An 18026-nucleotide genomic window follows, 5' to 3' on the forward strand; every position below is an offset into this window, starting at 1 on the left:
TATCCCTTGTGAGCAACTGGTTATTCAAAACGAGTCTCGATTGGCTTAGCTATAAAAGGGGCGCGGCGAAAACGGTATTATTCATATTTCGTTTCGCCCGCAATAGCCCTCCTCCCCAGTCGCGGGCTTTGAGCCTTTCAGCCAGGCCTCTATTGCTGCACGCGCGCATTTCTCTAGGGCCTTTTTGAGCTGTCTAATGTCCGCCTGATTTGAAACACGATTGGGTACACCTTAGTAATCAGACTGAGCTCTACCAGAAACGGAGCCTGTCACCACATAAGCATGGAATACTTTTTGCTATATTTTTGGCCGCCTTCCACCCTGTAGACTTGCTGTGTGGGGGTTTATTTTTAGACCGGCATTCACAAAGCAGCGGGAAGCATCCGGCGCGAGAACCGCGATCGAACCGGCGGGGTCCTGGCGGTGTGCAAAACGCGCCAAGTTTCCCGTTGGCGGAGAGATCGGGATTAGAGTCACCCAATATAATCTCTCTAGCATCCGGGAGTAGTACCCACTGCTCCCCGCCGCTCCTGCACCTCTCCCTCTGGGACCTGAGAGAACGAGACGATGTAGCGGGTGAGGAGATGCGGCCGTGGCCGTCATGAGTAGTCAAGTGGGGAAGTAGCGGAGGGCATGAGTGGATGTGCGCATTCCCTTCCAACAGGCGGACAGTATTTACTGTGCTTATGTGTGAAATTTATATTTCGCCTTTCCTGCGAGGAGCACAAAAGGCACAGGAGCCTCCTCTCCTACGTTATCCTCACAACAGCCTTGTGAGGTAGGTTAGGTTGAAAGGTAGCAGTTGGCCCAAAGTTATGTAGTGGGCTTCAGTTTCTGTTTTCCTCCATCTCTCGGTGAGTTTCTGAGGCGGTATCCATGTGGCATCCACGAATCGGCCGTGCATCATCCTCGCTGTCTCCTTTTTCCGCTTGTTCCCACCGTTCCAGGCTCTTCTCAGTTCCTGCATTAGCAGCTTGCAAGTGCAAAGGACAGTTCCGCCCCGTTTTTCTTTGCTGAGCCGCTGAGGAGAGACAGGAGCCAGTGTTGACCATTCACTCCCACTCGTGCCTGTCTCGAGTGTCTGTGAATGAGGGCAAGCCGAGTCACGAAATCTGCTCTGGTTGGATCTGGCGGAGGGCGGGGGACCCCTTCCTTCTCGTGGCAGGTGTCGCGCTTGAGCCAGCGACGTGGGGGCGGAGAAGGCTTCTATAAATCGGCCTTTAAGATTATTGCTTCAGACGGAGTGTTTATGAGAAAGAGATGTCTAGGAGTTGTGTTTAGGAAATGAAAACCCCGATCCCAAACACGTTTGTTGGGGCTATTTGGACTTATTTCCAAGTGAATATATCTGGATTATAGTCCAAGGAACGGTTGTCAATTTCAGTTTCCTGCACGGTCTTATTTCTCCGTACCTTTTCCAATGAAGGTTTAGAAGTGAAAGTTGTTCATTCTAAATAAAGGAAGCAAATTTGGCGTCAAAGAGCTTTTTAAAAGAGCAAAGCAATCCGAGCTACGCTGATAAAAGTGCAGTTACTTCAGCAGTCTGCTTAAGTGTGCTCTGATTACTCTTGTATTGTCACAATACATTTTATCTCTTGGAAAACATAAACGTGTTTGATATGCATTAACAAGAATAACCATAGGTTGCACTCTTTTCTCATTGCTTCCTCTTCATTCTGGTGAGGGAGGGAAAAATGCCAGGTGTGTTGCCCAGTGACAGTACTGGACTTTCAAGAAGCACCCCAATGAAAAAAAGCAGATTGTCACTGAAGTTTTTTCAGAAAAGAGAAACAAAAAGAGCCCTGGATTTTGCAGAAACAACAGAAAATGAACAAAAGACTTCAGAATATGAATGTTCTAAAATGTAAGAGTTTTTCCATTTTCATCACAATGAAAATAAGAACTTCAAAAACCTTTTTTGGGGAAGGGTCTTCAGTATTTGTGATAGTACAGTGTAATAATAAAATCAAGCATTTATTGTATTGTGTAAAATGCTACTGGCTGCTAAAACTAATCTAACTGCATTTAATACAGTAATTTAGTTTTTATTTTTCAAAACCTACATACCATGCTTATCAGCTATGTATATTTCCCATTGCTCCTAGTCCAAAGCTAATTACTAATGTTAAGTTTATTGCAGGGATTTTATGTTGATGTTAGTTTGTTTCTAATGTAATTGGTATGAGATATGCAGTTGGCAGTGTGATCAAACTCCAGCCTAACTTTATAGTTTTTAATTATATCTTTTCAGAAGAAAGATTTAAGCTACCATCACATTTACACTTTCCTGGAACTGAGCCCAACCAAACACAGTGGGGCCTCTGAAATAAATGGCTAACCATGGCTAGATTGTACTTTTATGTGTCAAAATATTAACCTATTTTACTGTTTTCGGAGGATGGAAAATTTTCTTAGCATTGAAGGGCTTAAGAATACAGTTCTATGATACTGAGGCTAGAGTCATTAAAGACTTATTTTTAGAGAAAATTTTACTGCATTGTGTGGTATTTCCAAGAAAGCATGCATAGGATTGTGCTGCAGATAGAGACTAAGAACCAGTAAATTCAGTGATTTGCTTCCCAGTATGCATTTTTATGATTGCATGTCACACCTTTGTTCTTGTCCTCATATCAGTCTTAATAACATGTTCAACTGCTTATAGTTCACTAGCATGTTTCAGTTGATTAATGCAGCAAAATATAAAATAATGATCATTTAAGTAGACTGCATGGGAACAAATTTTAAAACCGGCCTTACAATATATTGCTAATCTAATGCTTGCTCATTACTGCTTGTCTTATGAAGGCATGAGTTTTCTCCCAAGGTGACATAAATATGCCTATCAAGATGTCGGCTAATAAAACTTTAGCTATTAAATTCCTGACTTCAAAATGTTTGTTCGTTTTGTGTTGGCAAACACTGAATTTTATTGCTAAGGGAGTTATTTTTGTACACATTTAATAGCTATGTGTATGTAGTTGCTTCTTGGGTCCTCTAAGTTCCATCAAAGTTCTGTGTAGCTTTCTGAAGTGATTAAGAAACAGTTGTTAATAAAAGGTGGTAATTTTTAAATTAATTTAGGATGCAGTCCTTGGCACATTTACCTCGGAGTAAGTACCACTGACACCAGTGTGCCTTATGTCTGAGTAGAACTGAATAAAAGGGTATGTATGTTATGCTATCTGAAATTAAACTTCTTCTCTACTTAACAGTGATCAAGTAGTTCCTGCAGCACAGCTGTTTTCTCCTATTTACTGTGAGAAGAAAAACAACATGCTGCCTTTTGTGGGCTTAAACAACCTTGGGAACACTTGTTATCTTAACAGCATACTTCAGGTAAATTCATAGGGTTAGAGAGTGTAATGTTACACTTTATTTTGTAGTTTGTACACAACATACTTCCTGGGTTTAGCTAGTCCCAGTTAGGTGCTAGGCATCAGCTCATTTGTTCACAACAACCTAAAAGTTGTTGTTTAACCCTGAACTGGGCCAGTATATGAATTTTGAAGCCTAGTGCATGGTATGTAGAAATCAAATGCAAAAAACATGCTATATATCCAAAATAAATACTACAACAGAGTGAGAAAATTGTGCTCAGGTAATTTTGTCTATTCTTTATAAATGGTTGTTGCTGTTTATAACTGAATATCCCTTTAAGAATATCTAGCATGTTGTAAAGTATAACTTACAAGCTAACTTATAAGTCTGTCAGGTGCTTCTCCTTTTCATTCTTAAAAGTTCCTTGGATATTTGTAGAAGGTATCAACAATCATCTAAAATGTACCGTTTTGATCAAAAGAAAACAGCGAGAAAGAAAGATGAAATTTATTACAATGTGCTATACAAAAGAAGGATAATAAATTATTTTGGCAACTTGTAATGGGAGCCTTATCAGAACAACAAGAATATCCTGCTTGTTTTATTTCTAACTATGAGTAGGAAATATTTTTTTTCTGAAATACTTCAGGACTCTAATAATCATTTCTTGCATAGCGTTTGTCTTTTGATGTTCCAGAATGGCATCCTGTCACTCCTAGTGAAATTATTGATTTGATTGTCGCACTTAAGTCTAGTTAAAGCGCCTGGCCCAGATTCTTTTCTACCCGATCTTCTAAAATCAAATCCAGAATGGTGGGCTCCTCTATTGTCGGCGTTGTTTACGTATATTAATAAGTCCAGAAGGATTCCTGATATCTGGAGTAAAGTGACCATAGTTTCCATCTTTAAAAATGGTGACAGGATAGGACTACCTGCCAATTATCACCATATCAGCCTTCTTTCAGTTTTTGGGAAACTTTATGCAAGGTACTTAAAACACAAACTTTTAACTTGGAAGATAATTGTATAATAGGTGAAGAACAGATTGGGTTTAAAGATGGCCATTCAACCTTAGACCATTGCTGTATGTTGGCTTATTTGGCAGAGAAGTTTGCCTCCATTTCTGATAGAAAACTATTCACTGCCTTCCTTGACCTTAACTCAGTTTTTGATTTTGTCTCGAGGGAACTGTTGTGATCTGAATTTCATAATAGTTCCATGGGCAAATGCTTACTGTTCCTTATCAGTTGTTTGTACAATCAGACTTACAGTAAAGTCAGATGTAGTCTGCAGGGACAAGTTTCTAACCCAATCCCTGATACAAGGAGAGTTAGACAGGGTTGTATTTTGGCCCCCTTTTAATTTATTTCTAAATGATTTGGCTTTCCATTTCCATAACGTCAACTCTCATGCTCCCAGATTGTGTAATACTAAGATGCAGCTACTTCTGTATGCTGATAATGCCGCATTGCTCTCACTTTGCAGAATTAAGTTTACTTTGCATTTACTCAGTGCATTTGGAACTTACTGCTCTATGAACAGCCTGGTCACTAATTATAAGTCTAAAGTTCTGGTGTACTCTAAAGCTAGAAAACAGCTTAAATGGACTTTAAATGGCACTATCATTAACCAAGTTTCCCATATAAAATATCTAGGAATTCAAATGCAGACCTCTGGGCTCTGGTCTGAACAACATGGCATATGTTGCAACAGAAATAGCTATTTTTCATCAGTCTACATTGTCAAAATGGCCTTCCAAAAATCTAGCTTCTGAATGCATGTCTATTATTTTTATTATGGTTGATGTTTATTATGGCAATAATAATTTATTATTGACACTGCTGCATCACAGATGCACACATACTATTTTTCTATCCTGCTTTCCAGTGCTGGGTACATTGCAAGCTTTATTTCTTCACTGTGTATAGATAATTGTACAATTGTACCTGCTGAGTACTGGATTTTAAAATTACGACATACATAACCCATCCTTTACCCAAGAAATCCAGAGTGGCATTAATGGGATTATCCCATTTTTACTGTAAAGGCTACCTTGTGAGATAGATTACCTTGAGGAACAGTGATCCAAGGTCACCCAGTGAGCTTCACATGTGAGCAGGGATTTGAATGCAGGCATACGTGAATTATTAAAATCATATAGATTTATAGGTAAAGATACATTTCATACACAATGTGCTCTGTCATTTAACAGTTCATATTGTTTTTTTTTTAGGTGCTTTATTTTTGTCCCGGCTTTAAAATTGGAGTTAAACAATTATTTAATATAATATCAAACAAGAAGGACAACTTAAAGAATGAAATTGATAAGGTAAGATATCTTGCCTCTTATTAGATATATTGCAAGATCTCTATGTTGTGAATTCAACATTAATTGTATTTCAGCATCTTCCTTTGGAAGGTAGTATGCAATGAAGTATATAACTTTTGTAGCAAAGTAATAAAGGGCCACTTCATGGTTTGTTGCCCCATCTAGGGTTTGTCTGGCAGGCAAATGAAGCTATGATTACTTTTCTTAGTCATTCAGCCGCCTCTTTCTTTGCCCACTCTCTCCCTGCACTGTAGTATTGACATGTGCAGAGGTCAGGCTTTTTGATCACTTGCCCCTGTAGCCTGTGAAACAACCCACCATTCTGGGTTAACATATAGTGACAATTCATTGTTCAAGCAACCCACAATTCACAGCCCAACAGCAAACCATGGCTTCTCTTCATGATTAATAGCCCATAGTTAATTCTAGTTCTAGGTCCATATGTAGTGGGCTAGTTCACATGATAGAACAACCCACCAGCTTTCTAATTTAAGCCATGGTTGGCTGCAGCTTGTACTGGTCACCTTTTTGAAAATTCAATACTTGGCTGAGGCTTGTTATGCCATGCAAACCTGAGGGGACAACAGATCTTGGATTATGTAAGGGATATTTAACTTTCATGTAACATGACAAGTTGTGGCCTGGGTATTGAATATGCAAATTCTGCCTGGTATGTGCCATAGTCCATCAAAAAGGCCTCTATAGGTCAATGGCAACAACATTTCAACTATTCTTTGTTACATACAACCCATATCTTAGTGGTGTTGTATAACTTAGTTTTTAACTTTATTTGGAAGGTATTATAACCTCATGTCTTCCATAAATAGAAGACAACAGGGTAATTTGTTATTCATAGCTTTCATTGATGTGCGAAAAGAAGTCAGATACATCAATATGATAAAGATAATTGCACTGTCAGTCACCATTGTAGTTATTTTCTCTGCCTTTACAGGGAACCATTAAAGAAGATTCTCTTGCAAGCTGTGAACTGGTCTGCAGTTTACACTCTTTGATTATTTCAGTTGAACAGCTTCAGGCCAGCTTTCTGTTAAATCCAGATAAATATACAGATGAACTTGCTACTCAACCGAGAAGGCTACTAAACACACTCAGGTACACATGATATTTTAACAAGCTTCAATATCTCCAGTCATCACTGATTGAATAAGAAATATCATGGTTTCAAGTAGAGAAGTTGCCTTTTTCTTTTAAGAAATAGACCATTTCCAGTAACATTTCTGTACATATGTTCATTTCTAGTCATTTTTAAGAGTGAGGTAGCTCAGCAATAATACAGAATGGAGTTTGCTGAAGTGTTCTCCTATTGTCATGCTATCATGCTTAAGTAATTAATTAGGATACAATCTTAAGTTGTAGTATGCAAGATTTTATAAAAATGTTCTTCCATAATTAAATATATCTCATAATATGCAAAAAAGCAGACCATCTACTTAGCTTAAATGTTAGACATTTATTTCTTGTACTGCCTTGATTACATTGTATACATCTAAATTGGTATATGTTCCTAAAACAGAATGCCTGCTCAGTTTGCCTTTGTTCATGTATCCCTATCTAAACTTTGCTAAAGAAACATCTATCTGATTGTATATACTGGGTTATATTGTATTTTTATAGGGAGCTCAACCCCATGTATGAGGGATATTTACAACATGATGCCCAAGAAGTATTACAGTGTATATTGGGGCACATCGAAGTAACATGTCAGCTCTTGAAGGAAGCAATAAAACCCAAATCTCTAGAAGAACCTATAGATGAACCAAGAAAAAACTGTTATCCAGATATGGACAGTATTGGCATTGATGTGGAAGATGGTGGTATAGTGCATGACCAAGCTATAAAGGAATGTGAAGATAAAGCTAATGGAAATGCAAAGAGAAAAAGTGATATGGAAGGTGGCAATGAAAAGAAAAAATACAAAATCTCCAAAGAGAAAACTGGAGTAGGAGAAAACCTGAGACAGACCCGCTCAAAGAGAAAAGTACTGGTAGAAAAACAGGAGAATCAAACTGAAATTACCATTAAGCATTTCATTGAAAGTGAAAATATAAAGCCAACTCATAAAAAATCAAGACTTCGATTAAATTGGTTAAAATCTTCAACCAACCAACCTAGCATTCTGTCTAAATTTTGTAGTCTGGGCAAACTGAGAACAAACTTGGGGTACAAAGACCTGAATAAAGAAATTGATGGCTGTGAATTTACAGATCATTTCAACTGTGAAAATAGTAACCAAACAAGAGAAGAACATTGTGATCCATCATCACCTGTGGAAATTACTGTTGAAAAAGGGATTGAAAAACAATGCAAGACAGGTTAGCGGTATAAATAAATGGGGAACTTAGCTTGCTCATCTGCTTGAGTACTCTGCCATTTTATTTTACAGCAGTGGAAGAGTATAACTGATGCTTTGTTGCTAGAATTTCCAGAGGGGTTGCTATATTTACAGCAAAAAGAGCAACAAAGTGTCTTGTGGAACCTTAGACTTTTATTTGGGAATACATTTCTGTGGGATTAGAAGAATAGGCACATACATAGCTTCCATGGGCTGGTTCTTCTGTTCTTCACAGAGCTGGGCTGTGGGGGCTGAACATATTTTTGGATTTATTAAGCATAGGTGGAAGAATAACTCAAGCCATGTATGGGTTTTATTGCTGGGTTGTTTCTCACAGTTGAAGTATACCAGTTATACTCAAGTTAGTGAAGTACACAGGCACAATTAGATCTGAGTACATGAGGGGATCATATTTAATACATCTGATACCAGTGTTTACTGTAGATTTCAAAGCCTGTATTTAACTGAAATTTGGGTAAATATGAATTTTTACTAACATTGGAAACAAACTAAACCATTGGAAATAACTACTGGGACTTTTGTTTGGGGGTAGATTAGCAAAAGGGTTCTCTTTTACCATGTGTAAAAAAGCCGTATGTGGCTCTTTTATTGGTTTTGGTTTGTTTTTGTTAAATACATAACTATCTCTATCACCCTGTATAAAGTGATATCCCAAATTACAACTGTGATCATTACACTCCTTCTGAGTAGCAAATAATATGCCCAAGATATGTTGCGTAATACATGAAGTCCCTAATACATGAAGTCATGTTTCTCTACTGGATCTGAAGACCCACAAGTATAGCTTTTGAGCACAGAGTCTTCCAGCTGTTTTCAAACTTCCAAAGCTTTCCACTGCAGTCTCTTAAACCTAACAGAAAATGACTCCAAGATGAGGGATTTTGGGGTAGAAACAGGATCTGATGCTATAGAAAAAGATTGAGAGAGCTTTGACTATGGGTTAAGCCCACTGTCAATGTGAGTACCCCCAAATTCCATGTGTTGCCTAGTTCTGCTCTGGCACAGGTTTGGTGTGAGTGTATTGACAGTTGAAGTTGGGGTGGGAAATCCATTCTGGCAGCAGCTTATGTTCTGCAAATGGCCAGCATTGCATAGAAACCAGCAGAAAAAAATAATCTACTTGGCATATACTTCTCTTTTCATGCAGAGTTAGCCGTTTCCAGTTTAGTGGAAAGACTCTTCCAGGGTCAGTTGGTATTGCGAACAAGATGTTTAGAGTGTGAGTGTTTCACTGAGAGAAGAGAAGACTTTCAAGATATCAGTGTACCAGTTCAAAAAGATGAACTCACAAAAGTGGAAGAGAATTCTGAAAGTAAGTATGACTGCAGGAAGGATTTTATTATGCCTGTAAGTGATTTATAAACTATACATCCCTTTATTAGGTACAGTGGTACCTCGGCTCACAAATGCCTCAGTTCACAACCAAATTGGGTCGCGAACAGAACTTTAGGAAAAAAATTTCCTCAGGTGGCGAACTCTACATTGGGTGACAATCGCGAGCATGCTGGGGCGGGGGGGCGGGGAGACAGGCGCAATTGCAACCGCACTCCTTCAGGGAAGATGGGCACGATCACGGTTGGGCTTGGGTGGTGAGATGGCAGTGATCACGCCCATCTCCCTGCACGAGCACCCACGATCACACCCGTCTTCCCTGTGATTTAAAAAAAAAAATTACAGAGCAGATTAACCTTATTTACATTGAACCTTATGGGGAAATTTGACTTGGCTCACAATCAGTTTGGGTTGCAACCTGAGTTGTGGAATAGATTAAGTTCGTGAGCCAAGGTCCCACTATACCGTGTGCTAAAATGTGTTTGGTTAGAGTACAGAGTCAATACTCCTTCCTTGCCAGCTGTGGTTAATTACTGAGTGTGCATTTCTATACATATTTATATTCCTTTTAAAATTATGTACCTGACAATCTTCATGATGGGAGCAAGATGAAAATGTTTTAATGAAATTGTTATCTACTTAAAGCCCTCTCATTGAATGCTGTTCATATCATTATACTGCAGTAATATTAGAGCTGGAAGGTCACCTAGTGGGGATGTTCATTGGATCTGGCTGACATCCTAGCTGAATCATGCCCCTTCAGACCATTCCTGGTGTTTCCCAAATAAAAGCAATCCTTTTTCTGAAGAGAACAGAACTTAGGCTGGTTCTTGTGTGCTGTTTCATTTGTTATTTGAACTTTAGACAGCAGACTATCTCCTTGAAAGTAGCATCTTTGGCTTTTGTTTCTCATAATGTTGATGTGGGGGAGGAATGAATGCGAGTAACTGCACAATAACTGAACACCTTCTAATCATGTTTCACTAGTAGTTCTCCAGTCACTACTTTGTGGGGAAGGGAAAGAAAGAACTGTGAGATGGCCAATTTTCAATTGCTACCAAGGCTTCACTGCAAAAAATACTTGAATTGGTTTTCAGTCATTATAAGCCCCTACACTTAACTTCCTGAAACTTCTCCAGTTTCTTGCCTGAAATAGCTGTATGATAAGTATTTTCATATCAATTACTCCAGAAACCATGGGGTCAGGGAAGGGGAAAATATTCATACCCCACAAGTACATGGAGAAGATTCTTCAGCCACATAAAGTACTGCATGTAACCTCCGGATACTTTGCATGTTTCCTGCTTAGGGCTATCTCTTGCCTGTCATTTTTAGAATGATGATACAGAAGGAACAGTGGGGGCAGGAGGAGAGAGAGAGAGAGTGTGTGTGTGTGTTTGATACCTCAAAATGTAAAAGTGGTTATTGCACAAAATCCCTGTACTTACTACTTATTCAACTGAAACTTTACAGACTTTGATTCATTCAGAAGGGGCAACTATCCCTGAAATTTTCATCCAATTCTTCCACCTTAAAGGAAACTGCCTAGTATTATGGCATTGTCTTGTGACTGTGGTAAAGCAGTGCAATTGAGTAGGGAGACAGAGACTTGGCTTTTGAGAGCAAAGTAAAAAGCTTGCTATTCTCAAGATGTAACTACACTGCAATTCCTTCACAGCTTGATACGTCATTCAAATTTCTCAGTCCATTATCAGTGTGATTAATAACTTTGCTTTGTAATTTCTGAAGGGATGTATGAAAAATGTTAATTATATTGAACTGACTGAACATAATTCTTGCAGTTTCCCCAGAGCCTAAAACAGAAGTGAAGACTCTCAAATGGGCAATTTCACAGTTTGCTTCTGTGGAGCGAATTGTGGGAGAAGATAAATATTTCTGTGAAAACTGTTGCCATTACACAGAAGCAGAACGTAGTCTTCTATTTGATAAAATGCCTGAAGTTATAACAATCCACTTGAAGTGCTTTGCTGCTAGTGGTTTAGAGTGAGTATTGTGAATATACCACATGAAAATCCTGTTACAAAAACTAAAAATTCAGTTGTAGGTTAATAAATTGGACAATTTGCTATTCCAAAGCATGTTAAGCCCTATTCAGCACTTTTCCTAAAGGGTTTAAATCGTCATGTGAAAGGGGATGCTACCACAAAGTGAAGGGTTAAGTGATGAGGCAGAGACCCTTGGTTTTTCAGAAAATCAGAGTTCTACATCACTTCTGAAGCCTGTAAGAGTAGGAAAGAATTCTAATTTCAGAAACTTCTCATTCACTTAATGAAAATTGATTGGAGTGGGTTATTCCCATTTTCACTCAGCCTGTCATATTGATTAAACATGGAACTATGCTGCAATGTGGCTGTAGTTTCATTAAAACTCTGCTACCATTCGAATGCTTGCACTAGCAATCCTTAAATCCTTCTGCACACACAACAGTTGGGAAGGCTGTGTATATCTGCTCCCAACATCCACACAAATGAGTCTGTAGGTACAACTGTGCATAGGCTCCTTACAAAATGGGAAATGTGTACATTCTGAATTCCTGAATGCAGTCCACTTGTGCTTGCTGCCAGTGGCTTAACCAAGCCTACTGAAGTACGCCTTGGTTTCCCTTCCAGAAATTTTGTGTTGCAGTATTTAGTTTTTAAGAGTGAGTAATTCCAGTGTCTCATATTCCATTTATCCTTAAAATTGTTGCCATACACTTTCAAGCATGACATTTATTAAAAATGATAACAGGCAAGTTAACTTGTAGAACTAATAACAATGAATGAGATGATTCTATCTTCAAAATATTTTGCTTTTTCAAAAGACTACCTGCATAAAAATGCCAATCATACCAAAAAACAGGAACACTTGTCACTACTGTTGCCATATAGTAGAGAGCTAGTGTGGTGTAGTGATTAAGAACATGGGACTGGAACTCAGGCAATCTGGGCTATAGTCCCCACTCAGTCATGGATCCAACTGAGTGATTTGGGCCAGTCATACTCTCAGCCCAACCAACCTCACAAGGTTGTTGTGGGGATAAGACATTGTAGTAGGAGGAGAAGGATCTAAGTCACTTGCGTTCTTTAATGAAAAAGGCAAGTTATAAATGAAATAAATGTCTTAATTATCAGACTTCTAAATTTTTATTATACAATAATGGATATTTTGAGTCTAGCACTTGAAATTTTAACCTGTCCTAGTTTTATTACTAAATGATGATCTAATTTAGTTTTAAAAGGAAAATTCTGACATTTCAGAATATGGATAGTATATAGCAAAACAAATCACATTCTGTGAATTTGATTTAAAAAATACTTGTCTGCTTTTTTTTTAAAAAATGTGAAAACCACTGTCTTAATCTAATAAGTATCTGTCACTTTTCTTCAAAAGGTTTGATTGTTATGGTGGGCTCTCCAAGATAAACACTCCTTTACAGACACCACTCAAGCTGTCCTTGGATGACTGGAGCATAAACCCAGCCAATGAAATCTATGGATTATTTGCTGTAGTGATGCACAGTGGCGTTACTATCAGCAGTGGGCACTACACAGCCTCTGTTAAACTTACAAATCTTGCTAGCTTAGAATTAGACAAATATAATTTCATCAGTGATCCTGTTTGTCCAGAGCCATCGAATGAAGAAGCTAGAGCTGTCACTGAAGACTATGATGATGGTGAGGTATCTTTTAGAATCAGTGGAAATGCCCAAGCAAATAAAGGATTGAACAAAAAGAATATAGAAGCAGTTGGGCTTCTTGGAGGACAAAAAAGCAAATCCAGTTGTGATTTGCCCAGTAGCAAAGCAACACATTCTGAGAAGATGACTAATGTCACTGGAATGAAACATGCTAACTGCAACCATGCTAAAAGTATCATGGAGCCTGAACATTGTGAGCAGACTGGTACTGTTTCTAATGGACTAGAAAATAAAGTAATGCACATAATGCAGAGCCTGAAAGAATATGAGGGAAAGTGGCTACTTTTTGATGATTCTGAAGTGAAGGTCACAGAGGAAAAAGACTTTCTTGACTTGTTGTCCCCCATTTCATCATCTGCATCTACTCCATACCTGCTATTTTATAAGAAAATTGCAGAGTGATGTTGTATTTTCACTATGTAAATAATAGCTTTGCATCAGATCAGCACTAAAGAACATCTGCTTACATTTTTGTGACTAAAGAATTAAATCCACTAGTCTATTCAATTTTGTAAAAATGAGACTTCTTTTTAAACTGGATAATTCACCTACAGATTCTAGACAGAGTACTATTGTAATACAAACCTGTATATTTCTTGAGGAATAAATGATATCCTAACAATACAGTAGCATATAAAATTGTTTCTAATTTTAATCACACTACTTGTATATTAGTTTTTTTTAAATAAAAATTATTTGTATTCATGTTCTGAAGTAAATTTGTAGTTCATATTAAAAAGAATCAAACTGCTTGCTGTAAAGGAAAATATGTCTTTATTCCTACACATGAGTCCAGTGTGCATCCAGAATCTAAACATCTGCTTAAATTGATCAAGTTCCTCCTCTACAACTGGCTGTTCCTCAGATACTCAAAGCAAAGTAAGGTATTGGGATATCCATCTCAATTTCAAAGTAGCAGAATGTGTTGTACATATCACAGTATTTTGGCTTTATTTCCATTTAACTGATTAATTGGTTGTAGTTCTATGTGTATCTTTTACGTGAGAATGTGGGACTACTGAATCTAAATTTCTAAATATAATAAAGCATAACATTCAGATATATGAGCACAATATTTCTTGAAGATGACATTGTTTCTATGCATTTGTACCATACAGGGAACTATGAATTGGGTTTGCTTCTGCTTAATGGTGAGCTACCAGCAGACCTGAATTGGACTATTTTTATTTTAGTACTACCCTAACAGTTGTGAATCCTCAAGATTCCATCACTTTTAAAATATGTCTTCTAAAACTACCTTGAACCTATGGGGTTACCAGTGTCAAGGCTGATAATAGCCATAACAGTACTTTACCATTTTTGCTTCCAGGTTTCTTCCAGGACCAACTTTAAGCTCTAAACAGCATGGACCTGAGTTTCTTGCAACCTTAACCTACCTGGATCTTAACACCATTGTATGTGACCTTTCTCCACGTGCCTTTGCAAAATAGTTGTGGCAGATGGTTACTTGAGAGAGAGAGATTTGTTAGTGGTAACAACCTGTTTGTGTAATAACTTTTCCAGAAAGACTGGTACCTGTTTTTTTGTCTCTTGATACCAGACAAAAGGCTTTTTATAGTCAAAAGTTTGTGCTTTAGTTTTAATGACAACAAAGTACCATTTGAAATTAGCAGCTACAGAGTATCTTGAAAAGTTGTTGGCTTTTTTTTTTTTTTTGCAGACCCACCCTATTAAGTCTACCCCAGTAGTCTGAGGCACAGACATAACCACACACATGGTGATATAACACAAACTATGTTTAAAAATGAAAGCGGTGTTTGTGCTGTTAGTGCGTCTTGCCTACCCACACTTGATGTCCTTTAGGATTTCATATTTAGAACAATGAATCTCAAAGTTGATGCACCATGAGATGTGTAAACATTCAAATATTTAATGGTACCATTAAAATAAACACTACATTAAAATACTTAGAATGCATTTGCAAATGTTCCTAATATAAATTAAAAATATGTACTAAAAGGAAATTTATTAGAGGATGCTATAAATAATATCTGATACACTCAGAGTACCTTTGAATATTAAAAAATGCTTTAAAAAACAGCTGTGTTGACAGTCTCACTTTGCATACTGTTTGCATACAGTACTTGACATACTGTTGGTGGAGTGGGGTTGTTTTATTCTGTTAGTCTGCATTTGACAACTTGGAAGAAAAGTTTGGCCAATGTGTGAGGTGTCCAGAAAAAAGTCCAAAGTTTTATTTCCAAATAAAACCTTTTAAAAAATTTGTGGTGTAGGTAATACTGTACTTTTTCAGTACCTTAAAAACCCTAATTGCCTTTTTAAGTGCTTAGATGTCCATTTTGCGAAGGCTCATTCTGCTGAAGGAATCTCTGGGGAAGAAAAAACAATGAGATAAGCCACTATCCTTAGAAGCTATGAATGACAGTATCATGTTCTCCAGTGGCAAACAACATTCCACTACACAAAGTGTTTTCATTTGCTCTATGAAATTAGCTAGCCCCAAATCAGTGTGACTTGTGAGAAAGCATGCAAACATGTTTCAAATGCACTGTAAATGCCACGTCCCTTAGACTAAAAGCTAGAAACAGAGAGCATTTGATGCCCCATCATCCTGTGTGCTTTTCCTTCAGTTTCCATTAATAGACACAATAGACATTATCCACTAGCCCTGTCTTCCATGTATGGAAGTGCTCCACTCACAGAAGGTGCCTCTGTCCTCACCATGGTTGACCCCTTTCAAGCAGGGCCCTGTAAACCTCTAGCATTTTCTGGGGAACGGAGAAGCAGCTTTGAGAAAGAAGAGCTATGAAAGTCTGGTTTTGCAAGCACAGTTGCAAATGCCTAAATCTGGATTCAGGCAGAACATTCTAAACTCCCAGTTTATTAGAAGGGATTCCAGCACACTTAACTCCCCACCACTGAATTTTAATTTAAAAAAAAATCAGAGTACTCCATTTTAGTGCATCATGTTGTGCAAACATGCCCTTATTCTATCCACACCAACTTAATTCTGTGATATTTGGAAGTCATATTTTAGTTTTATGTCATGAATTTTAGTAATTTTTATTTACTAATACTAAAGTATTTTAGTAATGAAACAAAACATAGCATTCAAGCAGGTCTACATATCTTTCTTCAGGCTTTCCTGCATTCTTTCTCTTCACATCTATTTTGTATGCAAAATCTGATGTTAGCCTTCTTAGATAAACAAGTGCCTGTGAGAATACTGAAACCTTTCCTATGGGTGTAGCTGGCAACTAAGATTGACCACTCCTGTCCTGGTGTACACTGCAGCCCAAAGGCCAGGAATTCAGCCATTTGTTGGCTGCTCTTCTGAAGAAAGACTAAGAAAGCTTAGAGGATTGGGGACAACCTGTGAACAATCTGTCAGTTGGTGACTGCTGCCATGCTCTGTGCAGGACAGGCTAAAAAGATCCCTATCTTTGAACCAGATGTGTAGGCAAGACATTATCAGTATCTTACTAAACTACAGATAGGAGTTTTCTGCTTGCACTCTCACACTCTCTTGCTATTCAGCAGTAATTAAAAATAGAAATGCATTAATAAGAAATGTTAACATATTAGAATGACCTGTGGCAAGCAGCAGGCAGGACAGCCTTGTATAATTGGGGGATTTTTCTATTGATCAGCGGCTGAAGTGCTTCCTTGAGACGGTGGTAATTTCTTTCAAGCTCCCGCTGATATTCCTTTTGGTCTGGACCAATCAGGCTTTTGTTCTTGCGCAGTGCATCTTCACACCTAGAAAATAAAATTTTATTGTGACAGTGTGAAAACGATCATAAACTTGAGTGGAGCTAGTTAGTGTTTTATCAATTCATCTTTGCTGATGTTTAATTTTCTTAAGCAACAACACTAATTGCACTTTCTTGGAAACAAATTCCCCCCAAATTAATGACATTAGCTTCTAGGGCAGTGTGACTGCAATCCTACCTCAACTGCTTTTTTACACAATGACACATTCACCTTGCGGTTTCTTAGAAGAAATACCTCTCATTCAACCTGGAAGTACTATTTCTCTAAAGCTGTTCAGCGGTATTTTTGAAGAAGTATGTCCACTGCTCCTCTGACCAAGTGGTTGGCTATGCCCTATACAAAAATTCTCTGATATTTTGCACAATGTCAACTAAAGAACACAATCCGAAATGCTACGAGGACAGAGCCTTTCTGTCTCTTCTATTTTATTTTAATTAAATTAAAAGTATATATTAATTAAATTATATTAATTAAATTATATATCATTCGTATGCCATCCAATTACTTGCATCTCTTGACGGCTTACAACATAAGTAAATTGACCCACTCTGGCTGCAAGTTAATAAAGTACAACAATAAAATACAATATTAAAACATATTAAAATATTGATTAAATAAAAAGGTCTTAACCTGGTGCCGAAAAACATATAATGACGGCGCCAGGCGGACCTCTCTAGGGAGCGCATTCTTTAATGGCACAAATGCTCAATGCACACGTACCTTGCTTATACAAGACAGAGGGCAAGCCCTGGAAAATGCAGTTATTCAGAGGGCTTTTTAAATATACTGTCAAATTATATTGAACTGAATTAAGAAAGCAGCATAGAGAAAGCGAAAGGTGGGACAGGACTCCTGACACACACATAGCAGTGAGCAGCATGTCAAATCCATGATTTTTAGAACAGTTAAAAAAGTTTAGTAAAACCAACACAATACCTTTTTGTAAAGTCTTTGAAACAAAGTCGTAGTTTGTTATGGTGACGGAAGAGTTTAGGATCATTAGGTATTTCAGACAAGAACACCTGTGCAACCTCTAGCGGTCCCTTAATAGAAAACGAAGATTGAGAGAAATTTCCTGAAGAATCTGCCACTGCAATCATTTGACATACATAAAAGCTTTCATAAACGTGAACGTTCCTTTAAGCCACCACCCTGCTAGAGGCCTTCAGAAACACAGTGGCAGAGGTATCTGTCCACTGGTGGAAGAATCAGGAGGA

General features: G+C 37.9%; 2 protein-coding genes across 10 annotated transcripts in view; one reads left to right on the plus strand and one right to left on the minus strand.

Moving 5' to 3' along the window:
* Window positions 1-412: 412 nt before the first annotated feature.
* Window positions 413-13767, plus strand: USP1 (ubiquitin specific peptidase 1). Of its 5 annotated transcripts, none has more exons than XM_044430510.1 (9): window positions 413-778; window positions 1685-1864; window positions 3213-3336; window positions 5552-5647; window positions 6600-6760; window positions 7283-7980; window positions 9169-9333; window positions 11156-11357; window positions 12747-13767. In XM_044430510.1, the coding sequence occupies exons 1-9, from the start codon at window positions 642-644 to the stop codon at window positions 13453-13455; spliced, it is 2472 nt and encodes an 823-aa protein (XP_044286445.1). In that variant the 5' UTR covers window positions 413-641; the 3' UTR covers window positions 13456-13767. The 5 variants fall into 5 exon arrangements, with proteins under 5 accessions (XP_044286445.1, XP_044286447.1, XP_044286449.1 ...); XM_044430512.1 differs by having other exon boundaries at window positions 413-576; XM_044430513.1 differs by having other exon boundaries at window positions 671-854.
* Window positions 13768-14919: 1152 nt separating this feature from the next.
* The window catches only part of DOCK7 (dedicator of cytokinesis 7), a 175265-nt gene continuing 172158 nt past the window's right edge, over window positions 14920-18026 (minus strand). For all 5 annotated transcript variants that reach the window (XM_044430508.1, XM_044430507.1, XM_044430506.1 and 2 more), the window contains 3 exons: window positions 17746-17852; window positions 16627-16794; window positions 14920-15404 (listed from right to left, as the gene is read on the minus strand). In XM_044430508.1, the coding sequence (XP_044286443.1) occupies window positions 15362-15404; window positions 16627-16794; window positions 17746-17852 (318 nt within the window). In that variant the 3' untranslated portion in view covers window positions 14920-15361. The remainder of the gene's footprint in view (window positions 15405-16626; window positions 16795-17745; window positions 17853-18026) is intronic.

The sequence above is a fragment of the Varanus komodoensis genome, unplaced genomic scaffold (genome assembly GCF_004798865.1).
Source record: "Varanus komodoensis strain SLA01 unplaced genomic scaffold, ASM479886v1 scaffold20_1, whole genome shotgun sequence".
NCBI lineage: Eukaryota > Metazoa > Chordata > Lepidosauria > Squamata > Varanidae > Varanus > Varanus komodoensis.